The following is a 24157-nucleotide window of genomic DNA, read 5'->3' on the forward strand; positions in this document are numbered from 1 at the left end:
TTTAATCTATTTCATAAATAAATAGACATGCTATGCACATACAAGCAACAAGCATAACAAAGTAAGTTTATTAGATCACAATGAGCTCTAACTCAAATGAGACTTCCTCTTCTAATAATGGAATCGCAACTTCACAAGTGAGGTTGTTTTAAGATTCATTTGATGTGTGTGTAACTTACTAAATATAAAATAAAATTATTAGAGCTGATTTATCTTTTCTTTTTATACCAAAAAAAAAAAAATCTAAATCCTATTGATTAAAGAAATTGGAGTCCACATGGCTATTATGTCTCCTCACTGAATTCGCAAAGCCATTTAATAAACATTGAAAAGGATTGAATATGTTACGAAAAGAGTTATATAATATCTTTTGTTAAGGACAACTTAAGGTTTAGATATTGACAAAATCCATGTGAGAAACTTATGTCACAAACGGTTGTAATCACGTACTGTATTGAGTTAGTTTAAAAAAAAAGGTGTCAAGAGCAGATTGAAGATTCTGAAGACCAGCAATTTTGGTTGAGCAAAACCAAGACTCGCTCAAGCAAATCATTAAAGAAAGAGAGATGTTACGTCTACAACATTTTTACAACAAATCACAAGTGGTTAGTTGTTATTGGTTCAAATTTCAAACTAATACTAAGATTATTTTTTTGCCCCAACAATAACAACTAGTAACAACTTGCCACTTAGAATTTGTTGTAAAAATGTTGTAGACATATCATTTCTCTTAAAGAAAACAGAAAATTTTGCGTGACACTTGCTCGACTTTCACTCAAGCGCAAATGAAGAATGTTGTTTTTTAAGTGCAGGGGCTCTGGTATCCGGCTTATTTGTTTAACCGCTAAGGGGTTTTTATTTTTATTGTTGTGTTTCTGAGATGTGTGTGTCACTGTGTCTGCATTGGGTAAGAACAAAATTATATTGTTTAAAATTTTTTAAAGGGCTGAGTTGTTTGTGTTAATAAAATTGGTTGATTGAGCTATTTTTTTTTTTTTGGACTTTTATATTTTGTTTTAGATTTTAGATTTATAAATTTTTAATGGCCTTTAAAAGTAGGATAATGCTAGAGTTACTAACTTTTTTATAAATTGATGAGTGGTTTTTTTATTTTTTATTTTTTATTTTTATTTTTTTAATACAAAATAGAAATTCTACTCTAACCTAATTTAAGTGAATATGTGTGTGAAACTCCCCCTGGTGATTTGAACCGTGATCCTTGTCTTCCACACCCTACAAACACTTATACTTGTAGAATGACCATCGTGCCAAGGGTGCAGTACGTGGTTATTAATAAGTAAAAAAGTGATGTAAGTGTCGGTCCAAATGCGAATCAATAAGAATTTACTACTTTAGCAGTATGAAAAAATGTTGCAGAAAAGTTTGTGGTTATAACATTACTCTTAAAAGAATTATTAATATTGTTAAGGGCGACAATGTAATTAAATAGAAAAAAATTTGCTAAAATTGGTTCCTATATATAATAATATATATATATATATATATTTTTTTTTAAAAAAATCTCGTAAGTAAGAATTTTATCTCCAATATTAAAAGTTTTAATATTGATTTAGAAGCATCTTATAAGAATGCTTTCCAATACAAGTCTAATTGAACAGTGTGAACTTTTATAACAGATAAATTCCTGATAATGAATTAAAAAAATGAACTTTTATAATAGCCAAATTCTTAACACAATTACACAAGGTTAGAAGCCCCTCCCTCCCCAAAACTATGCAATACGGTTTTGGTTATATCTAGGGCTAGGCTCTTCAAAGTCCACGCCCACCCAAAAAATAGAAGAAAGAAAAAACGTGAAACAAGTCATGACCTGTGGATTGACGTGACCTGACCAGTGTTTATGGGGTCGGGTATGAATTTACTCATTTTTGTTCAAGGGTCCAAAATTGTTATGTATCCAAAAACTCTTCATTTTCGCCACCTTCTTTCTCTACCATTCTTGCCTTTTCTTCTTCATTCTTCTCTCCTCTCTTTAATCTTTTTCACCTTATTTCCTTTCTCTTTCTCCAAATCTCTCTTGCTCTTATCTACTTCATCTCACAGCAAGAGATGACCATGAAACTTGAAGCTATGAAATGCTTAGTCACTATTTTGAAATAAAAGAGATTGGGAGTATAAGGGTTCTTTGGTAGGATAATTATTGTTTTGTTTTCAAAATAGTAGCATGAAAACAATTTTAAAAAATTGAAATTTGAACTATTTTTTAAATAATAATTTTTACACTATACGTGATTGGCTCTCACTTTTAAGATCAACTAGCTAAGTTCCTGCATGAAGTGCGATGCAACTTATTATTAGTTTTCTCCAATACTTCGATTAGTTGTACAAAAAATCTTGTAACTTAACTGATTGACACTTCAATTTCCAATAGAAATATTAAGGATTTAGATTCCCACCCCACAACTATCGATATATAAAAAAAGATATTTCAATAAATTACATTGTAAAATAGTGTAATCTTTAGTTATTTTATATATAAACAAAATAAAAATATACTAAGATTAGTATAGTTATTTGATCATACTATATATATGCGTTTACAAATTGAAAATTGTATGATATAGTAGCTAATATAGATAGGTGTAGTTGCACGATTTTCCTAGCCCAAATTCTATTGATCAGGCCTTGGCCCAAAGCGCAACCCACAATATATTATTTGTAGAGGATGGGTCAAAGAACTTGGCCTCAGTGAGTCTATTCAATCTGATGCATGGACAGTATGGTTGCAGAAAATCAAGACACAAGAATGGATCTCTCACGTTTTATTCTATTTCTTTTAGTTTCTGATACAGTTCTCCCTCCTCTTCTTTGAGGGATTCTACTACATTATATAGTCCTCCTCCTCTCATCTCAACCTTACACTTGTTGATCATCTAAACATCTACTTAAGCACCTGTCCCATCAGCTGCCCTCATCACTCTTTTTGTGAGTTGCAGAGGCCAAGGTGGTACTGTTTAGGGGTCATTTCCTCATTAATGCGGCCAAGTGGGTGGTTGGGGCGCATTTAATGTGATGGTAGCTTCCCGTGAGATATTTTGGATTTTATTCATTTTATATGTTGGGAGGGTGAACTGAGTTGGCTGGGGAGAGTTCCTCGTCTGGACTTCGTGACGTCCGAGGAGTAGTTACTCCTCGGACAGGTTACCCTGCCGTTGTTGGGATTGAATAATGCTTCATATGTGGTTTCTCTTCGGACAGGACGCTCCTCGGACGGGCCTGAATTTGGAATAGCCCATTATTTCTGGGCCGGGCCCCACAATAGGCATGTTTCATGCCTACTAAAAAATGCATTTATCCTTCAATTATTATTATTATTATTATTTTTTACATTCTTGATTGTGTGTTACTAAAATAATTTTCCCCTTTTTGTTGGACATGGTTTCAATTGTTGCAAAAAAAAAAAAACTAAATTTGAGTAAAAATGCCATATTTCAAATCAATTGTTTTTCACATAAAAAAAAAACCAATTGTTTCTCATATAAATCTTAGAAAAATGATATTAAAATTTCATTATGCTTAAAATAATTAATATAAAAAAATAAACTTATTTATTATATTAGTAATCTTTCTAATTACATAGAATATGTGGGGCCTGAAATTTGAAATCCCGGCCCACTTCATATTAAGGGCTCAAAACCCAAGCCGAGGAGCCCTACTGCCGAGGAGGTATGATGAGAACCCCTTAATGGCCCAAGAATGTAGCTGAGGACAACCTCACGCTCAACGCCTCACAAAACGCCTGAAGAAAAGGACAAACTCAGTACAAGAGCAGTACAAGCGAGAAAGTTGCCAACACCATAACGTGGAACCCAGCACCTGACAAGCCCATACCCCATACCATGCTATCCAGCTTTTCCCAACCACTCTGACGTGAGGATTGATAGGACGAGTAATTGTCCCAAACAAGGAGGAACTGACACGTAGATGAAGAAGGAGAATTGAATACTAGTATAAAAGGGAAAAGAGAGCTAAAAAGAAGGAGGCCCGGAAAACGAAGGGGAAAAAGGAGGAAGAATGGTGAGAAGATACTGCTCCTCGGACTAATTCCGAGGAGTCAGACCTTTCAAACTACATCCGTGTAAGGCTTAGTTATACAGGCCAAATCCACCTTCGTATGAGCCTCCATGAAAATCCTGATTAAACCGTTGTCCAACGACCAAGGTCCAACCTTTTCAAACCCACTCTCTACAAATCGTATTGTTCGGACCCTTTACATACGAGCCCAACGTCATCCTTGGGTCGTTAAAAATCGTGTCCGTACAGAATACATGCTACAATGTTATTTCCACACACATACATACAGGCGCAAGCTCACACATGCACACACACAAAGGAATTAGGAAATTTAAAGGATTAAGATTAATTTTAATGAATTCACAAATATTTATTTTTTTATGGCTTTTGTGACAATTGTTGTCAAAACAACTGAACATGAGTAAGAATTCTAAATTTATTATTATTATTCCAACTAAAAATTATTTTCTATATAGAGTTTATAAAAATAATCATATAAATTCATTTAATAGAAATAATTAATGCACAACAATAGATAATTAATATATGCATTTACTCTATTGGTTAATTCAATGAACTAATACTTTAATATAAATGCAAACTTTGTTGAAGTGGAAAACTAAATAAAGAAAATTTTAAGGAATACACCACATGGCTCAACCTCGTACGCTCTAGCACGAGGTCTTTGCTTATATATATATATATATATATATATTGATATTGATTTTCAAAATATTGAATTTTGTTTTTTAATTTTTTGGGATAATGATTAGAGAATAGAGCATATGCAACTTTTTTATATATTTTATTTTAATGATAAGCTTTGAATTTGAAGCATGGGAATTTTATTGTGATAAAAATAAGCTCCTTAATTTAAAAGACAGAAGCATTTGGATAAATCTATGGAGTTCATTGTTTTCAATTTATTTACAACTATGTCATTGAAAACATTTTTCGTATTTTGGAAACAACCTTCAACTATTCTCAAAATCCTATTTTGAATAGGAAAAATAGGAAACAATTTTCTGAAAAAATTAGTTAGACAATAGATTTAAGTGTGAGACCCACCATTAATTTTTGATTTTCTAAACAAAAAATTGTATTTAAATTCTCTTACCAAAAAAACCCTAAACAATTGTGTATTCTAAATCCTTATTTTATCATGAAATTCAAAACACGTAAGAGAAATTGTGGCATTTGGGAAAAATCTATTTTATGGATTAAGTATTAAGATCTTCTTGAGTTTTTAGGATAATGAAGTTACTAATATTATATCCATCCACTTTTAAATAAGTAGAAAAGATTTTGTAGATTTTTTACTTATCAATAATTTAAATAGATAATACCACAGTTAACAATATTTTAAATATTGATGATATTACAAAATCCAATTAACTCTTTTAAAAATGAATGGGTAGAATTAAAAAAAAAAAAAAAAAAAACTTTATGAGACTTTATCTGTGATGATTATTATTATTATTGTACAAGATACATATAAGAGAAATTGTGGCATTTGGGAAAAATCTATTTTATGGATTAAGTATTAAGATCCTCTTGAGTTTTTAGGATAATGAAGTTACTAAAATTATACCCATCCATTTTAAAATTAGTAGATAAGGTTTTGTAGATTTTGTTACTCATCAATAATTTAAATAGATAATACCATAGTTAACAATTTGTAAATATTGTTGATATTACAAAATCCAATTAACGCTTTTAAAAATGAATGGGTAGAATTTAGGAAAAAAAAAAAACTTGATGAAGCTTTACCTTTTTTATTATTATTATTATTTATATTTATGTAAGATAGAAATTCTACTTTAGCTTAATCTAAGTGTATATGTGTGTGAAGTTCCCTCCTAGAGATTTGAACTCGACCCTTGAAGTTATTAAAAAAAAATATTATTTTAATCTTGTGATTGTGTGTGAAGAGAAAAAGAGAGTGAGAGGAAAAAGAGAGAGAATAGTAATTTTTATTATTTTATTAGGTATTTTATATTATTTTATTGGGTTGCATCTAAAAATAAAAACTGAGATGTAAAATAAGTTATAAAATAGGTTGGTAAATAGATAAAATAGTATTTAAGGATGTAAAATAGATTTTTTTTTTTTTTTTATATCACTCATCACTTCTCACTCAATTTTCGTCACTCATCACTCATCACTTAAAAGACCCCAATTTCCTATACCCATGGTTTTCAGACCCGGACCGTTCATTAAACCGTAAAAGGGCGAGGTTCAAGGGTTTCAAGGTCGAACCGAGGTCAAACCGGGGTCGAACCGTGATGATGTCATAATTAATTTAATAATTATTTTAAATATATATAAAAACATTAAATTAATAAAAAAAAAAAAAATAACTAAATTAGTCTAATTTACTTTCAAGACAACCAACAGACATACACAAATGCATTCACAGGCTGAGAAAAAGGCAAAACTTTGTAAATTATTAGTTTGAAGTATCTATATATAATATATTCACCTGCATGGCCCGCTAGATCTCAAGAGAGTGGGCTTGCAATGAAATCTTCATCTAAGTACTTTCATGCACATACATTACAGGTATATCCAGATTCCAGCTCAGACATGCACAAGCTACAAAGTACTATTACTGCTTCTATTACAAAAGCACAAAAAGACATTACTCTTACTAATTAACTATACTAACACAAAGGTAAAACATATATAACTAATAATTAAGCAACCAACCATAGATAGAGTACTGCTGTACTGGTGCTAGTACTGCTTCTATTACCAAAATTCACACCCCAATGTAGTCCAAACTAGCCAATGTAGTCCATAAAACTTAAAAGTACAAAGTAAAAATACATAAACAAGCCTCCAAGTTATAGTACATAACTACACATTGTTTCTTACAAAAATACATAAAACTTAGTTCTAAAAAACAATAAACTAACTTCAAACTCCAAGTCAAACACTGTGTCTTACAAAAAGACATAGAAAGTATCTCTAAAATACAAAATAGAACTTTAACGTTCAAACAGAATTATTATGATCATAAATCATCAATGTCATGAAAGTTATCATGCTCGTCATCATTCCCTGGAAATCTAGGAGGAGGGCCAATAGGTTGTCCAAATGTTCCCAAATCAATTCCTTCAATCTCACTGCTATCATCTATAGATTCTACACACAAGTTTGAACAAAATAAAAAGAAAAATTATTATAATGTTTATGTAAGTTTGAAAAAAATAAAAGAAAAATTACTATAGGTTATCAAATTGTTTACATATAAACTAACCTTCAATATTAGAAGAAGCCTCTACATTTGCTAGATATGCACCCTCTTCATAAATTGCATTCTCCAACTCTTCATAATTAAGATACGGGTCTTCCTCTTCCACAACTACCCAAAAATCAGTTTTGTCGATACTTGCATAATCAATGGGATCAAAATTAAGCTTTTTGTTGTAAAGCCTGCATAAAATGTCATGCTCATCATTGGAATTTGAACATAATTAGTAACTAACAATTACATTATATAAATGACTTCTTAAAAATTAATATAATGACAAAATATAGCATTTAATTACCTATGTCTCAATCGCAAGTTATGATTAACAAATACAAGATCATTGAGCCTTTGATGCTCCAACCTATTTCTCCTCTTAGAATGTATTTGATCAAATAAACTCCAACAACGCTCACATCCAGAAGAGGCGGAAGTTTGGCTAAGGATTCTAATTGCCAATTTTTGCAAGTTTGGAGCATCAGCACCCCACAACTTCCACCATTCATCTGATTTTCATAACACAACGTAATCTAATATTAATCAACATAAACAAACAAACTTTCAATTAAATAATCACTTCAGTTATTCTAATTATAGTGACAAAACTAACTTTTAACATGAACAAAGAAACTAAGATTTGTTTATAGTACTAAAGTAAACTAATTACTTCTTACCTGGATGAGTGGTCTTGCTTGTTGACAATGCAAGATCTCTATCAAAGCTCCCAATACTGTCCCGAAAATATTGGGTTTCCCTAATTACCTTTTCTTGATCACCATCATATTTTGTCCCAATGTAGTCCAAAATAGCCATATTTACTGCTGGTTTCCGACAAAAATTCTCCTCATCATATTGAAAAGCGGGATTTAACCAATATGCAGCAGCATGAAGATCTTTACGCAAATGCTTGTCCCAACGGTTTTTTATAATTGAGGTGTATGGCTTGTACAAGTGCTTCTTCATTCGGAAGATCTTCTTGATTCCCTACTGTGCTCTATGCATGCCCTCATACACATATCCTATTGCAGGCCTTTAATCAGAATCAACAATCCGTAACAAACGAATGAGTGGTGATGAAATCTTGACAAGAACATTAATATCATCCCAAAAAGAATTATCCAATATGATAGAAACTACTTCTTTTGTCTTTGACTCTCTTGCCAATCTATTGTCCACAAAGAACTTGCTAGTCACTAAGGCTTGCAAGTCATGCTTATGCACATGAAGGCTTCCAAATGAAAGGAAAGTAGTAGCAAATCTTGTTGCTCCTGCACGTACAATATCTGTCCAACCAGGTCTCTTCCTCAACCAAGCAATCAAAGCTACATGATTATAAATAAAAACTGTAACTTTGGTTGCACGATTTTTTAGTCTCTCCACATGAGACATCTCCCCCATATCCTGCAACACAAGATTCAGACAATGTGCTGCACAAAGAGACCAACTAATAGTTTTATACTTTTCACACAACAATTTACCAGCAGATACATAGTTGGAAGCATTATCAGTAACCAAGTGAACAATGTTTTTTGGACCAACCCATGTAACTACTTCATCAAACAATTTAAACAAGTTTCTGGTATTCTTCACAATATCTGAGGCATCAACTGATTTTACAAATACCATTCCCCTAGGACAATAAACAAGGAAATTAATCAATGACCTATGTCTAGTATCTGTCCAACCATCAGCCATAAGTGTACATCCAACTTCTGCCCAATGCCTACGTTGTGACTCAACCAACAACTGAACTTCTTTCTTATTATCCCTCAACAAAGGGACCCGTACAGCATGATAAGATGGACCTTTGTAACCAGGACCAGCAGCAGCTATGGCATCAATCATCATTTGGTAGTACACTGAATTCACTACATTAAAAGGAATGCAATTGTCATACATAAACCTTGCAATAGCCATATCAGCTTGCCTCACCCTTTCTTTGCTTTGGAATACACTTTTAAGACCAGGTTGAGCTCCTGGAGTAGTTCTTGGAGCAAAGTAATTATCCACTAGCTTTGTACCCTTTCTTTTACCTAAAACAGGTTTTTTAGGCAACCCACTACTAAATACTTCTTGAACATCATCATCTTCTTGCAAATCACTATTTGTAGAAGGCACACTAAACATTTCTTCTTGACGTTGTTTCTCAGCTTTTTTCTTCAACTCAAACTCCTTCACATATTCCAACATTTGGTATCTCACATCATGAGAAACCTTTTTACACGATCCAATATCACCTTTTATCCCCGCAAGGTGTTTTTTCATCCTATTAATACCCCCACCTTTATATGTTTGCCTACAATACACACATGTAAAAGTATTCCGTCCCTTCTCATCCGACCCAAGGCTAAAATGTTCCCAAGCCGGATCAACCTTTTCCCTTACTCTAGAGCAAGATTCCACTACATTGGAATCAACTTCATGTGATGGAGTAGACCCGGTCTCTGTTTCCATTTTAATCTAAAAGACTAAACAACAGTCAAACACGCATAGACCCATCAATTTTTGAAATATAGATATTCAAAGAACCACAACTTCATACACATTAAAACACTACCAACCGTAAAAAAGAGTAAAGACACTACAAATTAAAACATAACAACAGACTCTATCCACATAAATACACCAACTATATTCAGAAAGTTCCCATAATGCTGTCAAAGTTTCCACAGATAAATCTCAGTAAGCTTAAATAAAATAAATCAGCGGTATGTTACATAGACAACAAAGCTACGACTCCCAAACTGAAAACAACTCACAGTAGGATACATGACAGAAAATAAAATTTTATTGTAATTATTGATTGCTCTAAAATTAATAAATTCCCATTTTCAACAATGTTTTTAAATGCTAAAGACATCAAAGCAAGAATGCCAGAACTACAAAGACATCCTAATCTTGTGACGATACTGCATTAATAGTTAGGAAGCAACTCATACCGCTAAGATTATACAATGGAAGAATAAACCTTAATCAGATTATAATTTCTGCAATTTCTGCATTACTAAGAATACAGTTACAGACGACACGAACACAAATTTGAACAAAAACATTTCTCATTAGTAAAACTGTGATCACAAACTCACCTAGATTCGGCTTTCAAGCCCCACAGTAACATAAACCCCCACTTTCAAAAGCAAAAAATCTCAGAATTTCTCATTTCTCATTAATCAAAGAATTATCCAATTTTATGAATGAAAAATAAAATGTAGTAATGGAATTAAAGAAGAAGAAAATGGAAATGACCTCTTCAACGGCCTTTTCTCGAGCGATGACCATGCGATCTTGGCTGAGCTGCGATCTGGGCTGAGCTGCGACGTCGACGAAAAGAGAGGCAGAGACGAGAGAGCGATTGAGAGAGTGGGCTGATCTGAGCTGCGACGGCGACGTCGACGATAGAGAGAGGCAGAAACGAGAGAGTGATTGAGAGAGTGGGCTGAGCTGAGCGCGACGGCGACGTCAACGACGGAGAGAGGCAGAGACAAGAGAGTGATTGAGAGTGGGCTGAGCTGAGCGCGACGGCGACGTCGACGACGGAGAGAGGCAGAGACGAGAGAGCGATTGAGAGTGGGCTGAGCTGAGCGATACGGCGATGTCGACGACGGAGAGAGGCAGAGACGAGAGAGCGATTGAGAGTGGGCTGAGCTGAGCGCGACGGCGACGTCGACGACAGAGGGAGGTAGAGACGAGAGAGTGATTGAGAGAGTGAGGAAGAGGTAGAAACGAATGAGAGGGTTTCGTTTAGGTAAAGGGATTGAGGGTTTTTCAATCAGGATTCAGAAAGCCCAAAACGACGCCGTATTAGGGGGAAAAAAAAAAAAAGGGACGAAACGGCGCCGTTTTGAGACAAAACAAGGCAGCCCGTTTGAACCGTCCGAACCGTTCACGGTTCACAGAACCGGACGGTCGGACTGCGGTCCGTACGGTTCCATGCTTTTTTCGCATGGAACGGTTCTTCACCTTAAATGGACCGTAGATGTGAACGGTTCGAGGGTTTTACGGTCCAACCATACGGTTCGGTCCGGGTCTAAGTTCCATGCCTATACCCACCCATTTGACACATTTCACTCAAATTCTCATCACTCAATTTTTCTACTTTTTTGTGGGACCCATACCTGAGCACAATGTCTGGCCACGGTTAGCCTACCCGCGTAACATATTAGGACTTAAGGGGCCATTTCACTTTATTTTTCCCCTTTAGCCCACATATTCTCCCAAGACCCACAACAAACCCAGTGAAGGATCTTCTTCTTCTTCTTCTTCTTTATCTTCATCTTCTTTATCTTCATCTTCTACGACTTCTTCTTCTTTAGCTTGGTCACCGTTTGCTCCGATGGTGAGCTCAAAGCCGCCAGCACGGTGGGGAAAAGACGAGATGCAGCTCTCACTGTCTCTTCTCTCTATTCAGTACTACGAGAAGATGAATTTCAATAGCTTTTTTATTTATTTTTAATTATCATTATCCCATAAATGTTTCTAATTTCCCCTTTTTGTTTTTTCAGCACTTGATTTTTTTTTTTTTTTTTTTTTTCCAGATCTGTATCCCTAAACCCAGTAAAAATCATGTTTTAATATTGATTATGGATTTTGATGTTAAATTTTGAGTTGATCTTGAACTTCATATGTTTAGATTTCTAAGTTTAATTTTAGTGGATTTTGTTTGTTTCTATTTGGTGCTAAATCTGGGTTTTCTAGGACTTGAAAGATTATAAGAAAAATCTGGGTTTTTTTGGGTTTTTTGGGCATCACATTCGCCGGTCTGAGCTCAGGCCGGTGTGGGTTGGTTGAGGTGGGGCTGCTCGGTAGGTGTGTCTGGGCTGAGGGTGTGTGATAGGAGCTCTGAGGTTGGATGTGGGATATTTTTGTGTGGGTTGATTTTTGGTGTGAAGATTGAGAAGGAGCCATTGGTGGGTTTGTCAAAAGCAGAGCCTGGTGTGACTTTGCACTTACAGTGGGTCTCATGCATATGTTTTTAATTATGAAAATGCTATTGAAACTGAGTTTTGAAAATTGAAAATACATAAAATATGTTTTTAATTTTCATAACTCATCACTCAAAAATTAGAAAATTGAATAATAGAAATAAAAACAGAAAACATCTCCAAACAAACCAATAGGGCTCACATATTTTAAGACTATTCAGTCATGGAAACAGCCGTAATGGTCTAATAAATGCAAACAAGTTAGTCAACTGACCTGATGAGATTGTCAGATAGCAGCCTTTTTTTAATATATTTTTTGAGAAGATAAGTTAGAAGTTAACATTAGAAAAATCTAGTGTACTAATAGGTCTTATATCACTAATGGTATACTAACAAAACGGCCTTAGCCTCGCTAGTCTAGCGAAAGCTTTAAACCTATACGTTAGTTCCTAGCAAACCGATGTGGGACTAAACACTTTTCTTTTGAGAAGATAAGTTAGACGTTAACATTAGAAAAATCTAGTGTAGCAGCTTTTGTTAAAAATACTCATGCTTTGAACAGAACTTTTGGAACTAAGAAATTTTCTTTATGAGAATTACAACCCCAACACTGGATCATGATTCATGCACTGCACAAGTGATGAAATTTTCCCGTTTATAAAACTCACTAAAGTAAGACGGAAGGATCAATTTGGTCGTTCCTAAACACATTAGATTGAAACTACGGAGTTTGTGTAAAAAATTACTCAAAGGTGTAGAAATACTCCTACCTTCATTAATGTTTGGTACATACAACTAATTGCACATACCCGTAGGCATAGTTTTGGAAATTGCATTTTGAAAACGCAATATCAATTATAATTTTAAAATCATGAAATTGTGTTTTATAATTTGACTAAAATGGCATTTTGAAAACATGATTTCGACTGCTACAATACACTTTCTATACACATTTGTATGTAATAACAATATTTTGCCCTCATGTTTATCCCCACTCCAAAAACAATTTTTGTATTCAAGTGCCTATGACAATCATCAATTTTTTTTTTTTTTTTTTGTCAATTGATCTACAAATCTCATTTAAACCAACCTTACAAAATACGAACCTCAGGAGAAGGATGATTACATCTAGATCTATTATCTATAGGCCCCTGCCAAAAATATTATAATAAGAAAGGCCTCAGAAACTGATTATTATGGTCCTGTCCAATTATTCAGGTTTTGGTCCAATAATGATAACTAACATTACCCAAATTATAACAATAGCTACTTCTGCTGTAATCTATTTCGTATCAATCTTCTTTACCATATTTACTGGCAACAAAAAAAAAAAAAAAAAATTAGATATAAGGTACGTTTGGATACAGCTGAAAACTAAAAACTAAAAAATACTGTAGCAAAATAATTTTTAAATGTGTGAATAGTACCATGGGACCTATTTTTAATGAAAAAGTTGCTGAAAAGTAAAATTTGTGGGTCCATAAACAGTAAAATTTGTGCTGAAAAGGTGGAAAAAGTCAAATTTTGCTGCTACTGTTCATGAATAGTAGCCGTGTTGGTCTCTCAAACGCGTGCAAAAAAAAAAAAAAAAAGAACAGAAAACGCAAAACGTGCGTTTGGAAAATGCAAACGTGCTTCCCAAACGCACACATACTTGCAAAACAAATTTTTTACTCTTTTCTTTTTCTTTTTTTTTTTACTTCACAAAACATAACGTGTGGGACATGTTAATTGTCACTTGTGTGACCAAGATACATGAGACAGAAAAGGTATAATATTACTGGAAAAAACCAAATATTTTGGGTAATGCACATACCCGTAGGCATAGTTTTGGAAATTGCATTTTGAAAACGCAATATCAATGTGGATTTCAGTTAACTCAACTGGTAAAATCTCTGATGGTTGAATAAGAAATCTGGAGTTCAATCCCCGCTTACATCAAAAACTGATTGGTGCCTTGGTCTGATGATAAAGAGGATCATTAGGAGTGAACCCCATAGATTAAAACTCTCTCAAAAAAAAAAAATTGTGCATTTTGAAAACATGATTTCGACTGATGCAATACACGTTCAATACACATTTGTATGTAATAACAATATTTTGCCCTCATGTTTATCCTCTCACTCCAAAAACGATTTTTGTATTCAAGTGCCTATGACAATCATCAATTTTTTTTTTTTTTTTTTGTCAATTGATCTACAAATCTCATTTAAACCAACCTTATAAAATACGAACCTCAGGAGAAGGATGATTACATCTAGATCTAGTATCTATAGGCCCCTGCCAAAAATATTATAATAAGAAAGGCCTCAGAAACTGATTATTATGGTCCTGTCCAATTATTCAGGTTTTGGTCCAATGTGCTTGTTGCATGCTACGCACCTTTTCCAATGGGACAAAGCATTACATCTTGGAACATCTTGCTTATGGCTTGCAAATGCAAATGACTACGATTAATAGCTGCTTCTGCAGCAGATCAAAAAAATTATAATAATAGCTACTTCTGCTGTAGTCTATTTCGTATCAATCTTCTTTACCATATTTACTGGCAACAAAAAAAATTAGATATACTTGCAAAACAAATTTTTTACTTTTTTACTTTTTTTTTTTTTTTTTTACTTCACAAATCATAACGTGTGGGACTTGCTAATTGTCACTTGTGTGAGCAAGATACATGAGACAGAAAAGGTATAATATTACTGGAAAAAACCAAATATTTTGGGTAATGTTAGTTATCATTATTGGAGTATTAGACAATAGGGCTATCAAAGTCTAGGTCCATTTTACACTACTACTTTATTTGCTACTTGTACATCGCTCTTTACGGAGTATTATTTTTTACAATATTATTATTGTGTGCTTATACGCGTCTCATTTATGATTTAATTGCAATTTAATATACAATACAAATATACCATTCAGTGATTTGAGCCTGATTGTACTTTTCCGGCCATGCTTTAAGTTCATGAGGAAATGTGGGAACCTCAATTCAAGCCCGGGGAAGGAGAGCAGGGATATTTATGTAGTATTTCTAACCTAGTTCAAAATAAATATATACAATAAAAATATCCTTTGACCCATATCATGTTTAGGATTTCTAATTGTTTTATTCGTGTGTTTCACTTTCAAAAAAGTTTTTTTTTTTTTTTAATTTTAATTATTTTAATTTTTTACTAAATAAAAAAGGAATGTTATTTGATTATGCCACACAATTGAGAAAGTACATAGTTGCAAAAAAGAGGAATAAGAAAAGAATAAATCATATGTCACACGCTTTCCATACGTATCGTGACAAATTTGTGACTCTACTGTAGTATGTTGCAAAAAATATGAGATATGACACATCTGATAAATGGGGTCAAATGGTGTTTGGTGTGGGATATATGTCAAATATTTAGCATTTGGCACATATCCCACATCTGTTGTGGGTGTTCTTATAATTATAATTGAAATCGTGTTCTCTTATCGCGTGTGTATTCAGCTTGACCTCAACTCGATGCTCGCTTGAGCAGGCTTGGCAAAGTGTCATTCGTACTTTACAAATATTGATACTTTATTTGTACCTATTGCACTGTTGCTTGCACAATGGCCACGCTTGTGCAAGTCTTTAAAATTTTCAATTTTAACTGCAAGTCTTTCTCTACGATCTTTTACTCCATAAAATAAGACCACTTACAAATATTTCAATCTACATTTGTGTGTGTGTGTGTATATATATATATATATATATATATATACTACAACCATTAAAGTTTAGTACCTGTAAGGTTGTGCAAAAAAACTTAATGAAGTAGTTGTCAAAGAAGAAAGAGGATGAAGGATCCGACAAGATAGCTAACCGCTTGCAATGATGAAGAATCGATGATCTTAGCCCCTTAGAACTACAACACTACAAAGCAAACCTAACACAAAGGGGAAGTGGGAGTTTAATTAAGATAGAAATGTGAGAGAAAAGTACATGAAGAATCCAACAAATATGAAAGCTAAAAGTTCGCCTGAGGATTTTGCAGTGCACAGGAATTGTAGGTATAATTTCAAAAAAAATTTAAAAATAATAAGTGAGCCAAAGAATGGGGTAGCACGTTCTAAGAGGGAATAACAAAGACACCCATAATGTGACAAATGTCATACATTAGTTTTTTAGGATTAAGAGCCTGACGAAGTTTAGAAAATAAACGTGGGGCGTTCTGGTTTGTTTTTGAGCTTTTGAGGTGTGACTTTGTTTGTAGGTTGTTGGATGTATGTCATGTCTGGAACTAATTAGCCTTAATAATGGTTTTTTAAACACTAAACTATTCACTAATCACAATAAACGTTGCTTATGTCACTTCATTGCTATGGCTTTTTCTGCAACCCACATGAGCTAATGCACATTCCACCTTAAATCAACATCTGGGTACTTTGGCAGGATGTCACATTACTAATCTACCCTGCTTTTGCTTGAATCTTGGACCCATGTTCTTTATTTTTGATTTTAAAGAGAGAGAGAGAGAGAGAGAGAGACATTTTTTGTTTCGTTAGGCACAGGGGCGGTACCCTATTACAATGTTGTATATGACGTTTAGACTAGGTACCACCTCTGCTAATGTCATGAACATATATTGTTAGTAAAATTTTGACCTACAGACCAATTGTTGGGGACACCCTAATACAATGGAGAATCCAATGATTTGAGTCTTTTAGCAGAGCACTTAACAACTAATTATGCCATTAATGTGTTTTTTTTTTTTTTTTTTGCTAAGTAATGTCATTACCATTGGTTAGGAAGGTTTAACAGGTTGTCACTGCAACCTTATATGAGACCTGAAAGAGACTGATTTAAGAGCTATGCTAAGTTTTAACAAAAAAATTAACCTCAGTTCTCGCAAAAACCTGAACTTACTTGGATCATCATCTTATGTTCTCATTTTAATCCAACTGACCATTTACTAAAAAGATATCATTGGCAAATTGTAGTCATCAAAGGAGAAAGTGTGTTGCAAATTCTGGCGGACTATATACAATCATGGACATACATTTGAGCAGATTCAGATCCTCTAAATTTTCTAGGGTATTTTACTAGTAGATTTTATTAAATCCTAACCACTCTTTAATGATTTAATGGTCAAAATTCTGCCATGTCAACATTTCATTAACAATATTCTTAAAATAATAAAATAATGTTGCAAACAAAACAATTAAAATTATTATTAGTGGAATGCTAACACGACAGAATTTAGACCATTAAATCATTAAAAATGGTTTAGATTTAAGGAAATCTATTTGGTAGAGTATTTTAAGAAATCTAGAGAATCTGAATCCCATTTGAGCCAATATATTGAACAATATATAGGCTTTGGACGCTGGGATAAGCTGCTCAAAAGAGTTGTTCTTTTTTAGTTTTAAGTCCCAAACCACTTTTTTTTTTCATTATTTAAAAAGATTTTGTTGTGCACAATGAAAAAATTAATGTAGATAGTGAAAGCAAATTGAAGAATAAGCATTTTTGACGTATATATTTTCAAAACAAATAATTAAAAGTTCTTAGTACATGTCCACATTCTTTCAGGGTATCATTCTAATATGCAAAATTTGGTTCTTCTCATATATTCTCTTAACTACTACTAGGCTTCTTTTCTTTTCTTTTCTTTCTTTCTCTTTTTTTTTTTTTTTGAGGAACAACTACTAGGCTTCTAGTTAAACCAGTACAGGATACCAATAACATAAATTGTACCAAAAGTAGATGATGCCTCTCTTATTTAAATGAATGAAGTAGCTGATACCTAATACACCATTCATCGTGCCTATCCATAGTACTACTGTCAATGTTTCAAAACAATTAATTGTTTAATTTTCATCAACATCTCCCCAATTGCTGTCACTAACCCCGGCCCATACATTTGAGGACCACTTCAGAAGTTTTGCCCTAGGTTACAATATAAATACTGTTTCCCAGGTACTATATAATTCTAATCGTATATATATATATATATATATATGTTATTAGTTTTGTAAAAAACAAACCTGAAACCAGACAATCAACTTGACATCATCCCCACCATCATTCTTTGGTCATATTTGTTTTATAATAGTACTATCAATGCGTCCCTCCCATATTTGCTAACAAACCCTTCTCCTATACACTCATGGACAGCCTAGAGAGCTCAGGAATCCCTTTTGAGCCTCAAAATTTATGTAAAAATTATACCCAAACACCACTTGAAGGAGAAGAAGTCCATGAAAATGAAGAAAAAAGAAGCATGAAGTTTCCTAAAAGAGTGAACAGCAATGGAAGAAGGTTTCTAGGGGTGAGACAAAGGCCCTCAGGAAGATGGGTTGCTGAAATCAAAGACTCATCTCAGAAGCTGAGGCTTTGGTTAGGGACTTTCGACAGTGACGAAGAGGCTGCTCGAGCTTATGACAGTGCTGCCAGGCTTCTAAGGGGAAGGAATGCCAAGACAAACTTCCCATGTCATGGAAACATGAACTCACATGAAGAAAGTAGCAGCTTATTGGGAAAGAATCCGAGGCTGTTTCAAATTCTTCAGCATGCAATCACAAAGAACCATGCAAGATCCCCATCTCTTTTCCCTGATGAGGTAATTCCATGGAATGATCATATAACAGGTGACAAAGTGGATTCAAACCATTTTGATACGCTTGTTGAAGAAACTATAGTTTGTTCATCAAACTCTGAATCAGCTGGAAGCTGTGGTTTTGATCATGATAGAAATATGCTTTCACAGCTCTCATTTGGTAGTTCCAAGGTTTATTCTTCTGTTTTTGTAGCTCCTTCTTTCAGTTCTTCTCTATGTCAAGTAAGAGAAGATCAAAAGAATAGCCAAGAGGCTTAGTCACTTCAATATCTCATTCTATATACTGTCAAAGAGTGGCCAGTACTCTTTCTTGTAAATTATTTTTCATGTTGTTTTCAGTTATTGATTAGATGTTCTCCTCCAAGCTTATAAGCTATTTGTCTTTGGTCGAAATTACATAGAGATTGTCTACATGAATGTCAAATAGATGTGGAAGTTTTCTAGCAAACAAAGGTAATACTAGTTTTTTATGCGTGAACTTAACTTTAGCCTCCATTAGTCCAATGTCAATTGCTTCCTTTGACTTTGCACTGAATGCTCTATCCAGGCGTTATTTGCTACTTATATATATATATATAAATATATATATATATAGTGTGGAAAATCCAAAATATGAAATATAATTTCTATTTGAGAATCAGATCCTTAATAACTTTCTCTACCGAAATTGTCAATGGATCATTGGTCTGTTTCAGAATAAATGATTTGATAGATATAGAGAAATTTGCTAGTTTTGCAATTTACATGTCGCTAGAGTAGTTAACATAGCGTTGCAGTCATATAGTTCTCTTTATCAAATTTAAAAAATAAAGAAAATTACTAATTTCTGCTATACTGCGTATACATACATATTTTATTTCAAAATTTTGAAATTCCTGTTTTCGATGTTAGCAGCCGTGCAGACACTATTAAAGTAGACTCAAAAATTAAAAAAATCTTGGATAAAGAAACAAGAAAAGAAGAATAAAATAACAATGAGTAAACTTGATAGTTATCGTTTACTGTTTGAAAATGACATGTAGTTTATTTGTACAAGGTAAGATAAAAAGTTAAAAATTAAATTATTTAAAATAAAGTTGAGAAAAAACTAATATGAAACCCGCAAACAATATATAAGAATAAGTAAAAAAATTAGCTTATAATTATTCCCTAAACATATAAATTTGCTTAAAAAACAAATGCTAATCCAAAAAGTTAAAAATTAAACTATCTGTGTATGGGTGAACTTATTTTCATTATTTTATTGTGTAAAATATACATTGTGTAAAAATACAATTGTACCTATAAAAAAAAGAATTAAGACTTTAAAAAGATGTACGTAAACAAAGGGTTAAAAAAATGGTTGAGATTTTAAATTATAACAAACAAACTCATAAACATTAAACAATCAAGAAATGCTTATAAATAATTCATGAAAGCCAAGCTTTCAAATTTTAGGGCATGTTAGAGCACTCCATTGTAGACACACAAAAATGAACAATATTGTACATTTTTTACAAATGCATTAGCATTGTACACATTTTATGTGTAAACAAAACTTAAATACAGTACCTTAGGTTCCCTATTTAAAATTTTGACACCTGTCCAATTTGACCTCCCAAAAAAAGGGCGTTAACCCACGACTTATAATTTTTTTCTTTTTTCCTTATTCCTTTTTTTCCTGTACTGCGAGAACCCACGGCTTCAAATCTCCAGTTGCCTCATTTTCTACCAGGTTTCAAATCAAAAAAAGGGATCCTTCTTCCTCATTTTCTCAATAACCAAACAAGAAAGATCAAAAAATAAAAGCCAAATTTACTGGGTTTCAAACCAAAAAACAGCACCTAAACTTGAAGCTATGATCAGTACCAATCAGATTTGATCCGTTTAGATTCCACAAAATCATAGATCAAAAAAGAAGAAAAAAAATCATAGATCAGAAAAGAAGAAAGGAAACAGATACACATACATACACACACACACCGAGAGAGAGAGAGAGAGAGAGAGAGAAGGAAAGAATCATAGATCAGAAAAGAAGAAAGAGTCATAGATCAGAAAAGAAAGAATAGTAGATCAGAAAAGAAGAAAGGAAACAGATACACATACTTACACACACCGAGAGAGAGAGATATGAGTTTTTTTTTTTTCTTTTTTCCTTTTTGGGTTTGGAAGAGAAGGGTCATGGGTGGTTTGGAAGAGAAAGGTTTTGGGTTTGGAAGAGAAGCCGATTGCAGGTACAGGAAAAAGAAGGAAGAAGGAAATATAGGTTTTGGGTTTGGAAGAGAAGACATTTGCAACTAAAAGAAGGAACAAGGAAGGGAAAAAAAAAAAAAAAAAAAAAAAAGATATTTTAGTTTTAACGTTGTTTACTTAGTTTATTAAATTGGACAAGTGTCAAAATTTTAAATAAAGAACCTAAAGTACTGAACCTAAGTTTTGCCTTTTGTGTGTCTATAATGTAAGTTTACATTGCTAGTACGGTGTAAACCTATAAAAGTCTTTATATATATATATATATATATATATATATATATATATGTACACACACACTACAGATATGGAGTACTACAAAATATATCATTACTACTAGGCTATCACTTGAGTCCCAATGATAATAATTAAGCAATCCAAATTTGCTATTTTTTCTGTCAATGATTAAATCAATTTTTGAAAAAACAAATCACCACTATCAATTTCTTTGTGAAACTCTCAATCACCATTTAAACTTGCGATCATGTCAGTTTCACACATACATATCCTCAAATGAGGATTACTTAGATGTCACTACAATAAAATATGTCTATTGTATAAGGTGTTAATGCAACAAAAAACAATAAAGCGGTAAGACACAGTTTTGCACTAAAAGTTATAAAGTTGTTGCAATAGTAACTTAAAAAGTGGTAAACTATTGCATCGACAATAATTTGTTGCAATAACTTTTATATTTTTGTTGTAGTAGAGGCCTTAACACATTATTGCATTAGGAAAATTTGTTGCAATAATTTAAAATAAAAATAGAGTTTCAATTACCCAATATCAATTATTTTTTCAATTTATTGCAATGAAATTTTTGAAATGGTAGCCTATTATATCGAACATATTTTTGTAATAACCTTATAGCAAGCATGAAGCAATAAGCTATTGTGATCACAAGTTGAATAGAGTCATGCATGAGCGTCTTGTGCAGAGAAATCTTGCTAGCACTCGGGCACTGAACTCAAGTGTTGGCACTAGCAGTAGTGGTGGAATAGGTGGACATGGAACTATGGAAGAGGTGCCTATGATGGAGGAGAGAGGAGTGGTGGACATGAAGGACGCATCAATGATATGGGGGATATGAGTGGTGGACATGGAGGAGGTGACGGTGATGGAAGGGATGGGAGTTGTGGACATGGAGGAGGCAGTGGCGGAGCCACATTGGGACCCAAGGGGGCCTTGGCCCCCCAAAAATATTTGAAAAAATAGTATATATATATATATATATATATATATATATAGTAAAGTTAATTATTTTAATAAAAAAAATGTCATATTCACAATATTTTTACAATAAATCTTAAGTGGCAAGTTATTATTGACTGTTATGTGTGTGCAAAAAGGTTATTTAGTTGTGGATTAAAATTAGAACTAATAACAACTTACCACTTAGGATTTATTGTAAAATTGTTATAAAAATATTGTAAAGGTAACACTTAAATAATTTTCCTCCATTACATAACTATGTGTGTGGTTAAAATACTTCCTGCAAAAGCAGGTGTGTAGCTGTGTAGGCTACTCTCACTTTCTCATATTTTTATATGGATATAATAAATATATACATAGAAATAATAAATTGTCTAATTTTATGTTTGCCCCCCCCCCCCAAATATAAATTCCTGGCTCCGCCACTAGGAGGAGGCGACATGGATGGTGGGAGTGAGATTGGTGGACAAGGAGGAGGCACTTGTAATGGAGGGGAGGGGAATGGTGGACATGGAGAGGCACCCTTGATGGAGGGGAAGGGAGTGGTGGACATGGAGGACACATTGGTGATAGAGGGGATGAGAGTGGACATGGAGGAGGCACCTGTGATGGAGGGGAAAGGAGTGGTGGACTTGAAGGAGGTGATGATGATGGAGGGGATGGGATTGGCTAGTGACAAAAGCGGTTAGTTTTTGCTAATGGGAATGTTTGTTTGAGGGAGTCATTCTTGAAGCAATAATCTATTACAACAAAGATTTTATTGCAATAATGAGTCAAATTTTTTCTGTCAATTAATTTGGAATCTATTGCAACAAAACTTGTGTAGTAATAGCCTATTGTTACAAAATATTCAATGCAACAAATTGTTTGTTGAAATATCTAAAAGTTTATTGCAATGAAATTTTTTTGTTGCATAAACCTATTACCATGGTTTTTATTTTAACACCCTTGCATCAACTATTAAATTGACGAAATAGCAACATATTGTAATGACTTTGACATTATTGCAACAATTATGATACTATTGTAAGAACATAGTTTGGCTACAAACTTGGTTGTAGTCTATGGTTATAACTTATAACTACCTTTTAAAAAAAATGAACACTACTTCATATTTTGAAAATCCAATCATTAGATTACATGTCTTCTACATTCTTAAAACACATGTCAAATTTTGTGTCAATTAGATGTTATTTATTATATGAACCATAAACTTATTTTTTATGCAAAATTTTAAACTACAAAAACTTGCAATTTAAACAATTGATTAATGACATAACTACTGACTTTTGGCCTTTTAGAAATTTTGCAAGCATAGAGGATATAAAAAGAAATTGTAGTCTAATAGTAGTTTTGTCAAAATTCATATTCAATAAAAAAAAAATTTATATATATATATATATATATATACTAAGTAAAGTTATAACTTTAGACTATAACCAAGTTTGACTACAAACTTTTTCCTTATTATAATGATTTTTTTATTGTAACAAACAATTTTTTTTTCCCTTATAGCATGTCACTCAACCACATGACTTCAATTTTTGGGGCATGTTGATCTCAACCAGCTCATCTCACTCACAATTTTAAATTTGTAACTGACCAGCCTATACGGAGGAATAAATGTTCATTTCTAATTTTTTTTTTTTTTTTTCCAATGACAGAATACTTTTTGAGAAGCTTTTGGGTTCAAAGGGCGAGTGGTATTATTTTTTGAGATAAAGCAAAAATAGGTCGAGAATTTTCCTGTATGTGATGTGTGCTTATTGTGCATACTTGTGTGTGTTTGATGTTGGTTGAGAGTCTTGAGACTAAGTGAACAACTTAGTGGCATCAAAAGGCAGAAAATTTTGAGAGAAAATTTTACCATCTAACAATAAGGCGGGAGGTTGCTTTAAATGAATCAAAATAGTTGTCTCTCAAAAATTCAA

The 24157-nt window shown here is 33.1% G+C and overlaps 3 protein-coding genes across 3 annotated transcripts; 1 reads left to right on the forward strand and 2 right to left on the reverse strand.

The window, feature by feature from the left end:
• Positions 1 to 7051: 7051 nt before the first annotated feature.
• Positions 7052 to 8266, reverse strand: LOC115964510. Its single transcript, XM_031083807.1, has 4 exons — positions 7963 to 8266; positions 7590 to 7794; positions 7298 to 7473; positions 7052 to 7182 (listed from the first exon to the last, which is right to left on the reverse strand). Exons 1-4 carry the CDS (start codon positions 8249 to 8251, stop codon positions 7052 to 7054), a joined length of 801 nt encoding a protein of 266 aa, XP_030939667.1. The 5' UTR covers positions 8252 to 8266.
• Positions 8267 to 8320: 54 nt separating this feature from the next.
• LOC115964511 lies at positions 8321 to 9742 on the reverse strand. Its single transcript, XM_031083808.1, has one exon. It carries the CDS (start codon positions 9740 to 9742, stop codon positions 8321 to 8323), a length of 1422 nt encoding a protein of 473 aa, XP_030939668.1.
• Positions 9743 to 18335: 8593 nt separating this feature from the next.
• Positions 18336 to 19043, forward strand: LOC115964512 (ethylene-responsive transcription factor ERF112-like). Its single transcript, XM_031083809.1, has one exon. The coding sequence runs from the start codon at positions 18336 to 18338 to the stop codon at positions 19041 to 19043; it is 708 nt and encodes a 235-aa protein (XP_030939669.1).
• Positions 19044 to 24157: the final 5114 nt, after the last annotated feature.

The sequence above is a fragment of the Quercus lobata genome, chromosome 10 (assembly GCF_001633185.2).
Source record: "Quercus lobata isolate SW786 chromosome 10, ValleyOak3.0 Primary Assembly, whole genome shotgun sequence".
In the NCBI taxonomy this organism is placed as follows: domain Eukaryota; kingdom Viridiplantae; phylum Streptophyta; class Magnoliopsida; order Fagales; family Fagaceae; genus Quercus; species Quercus lobata.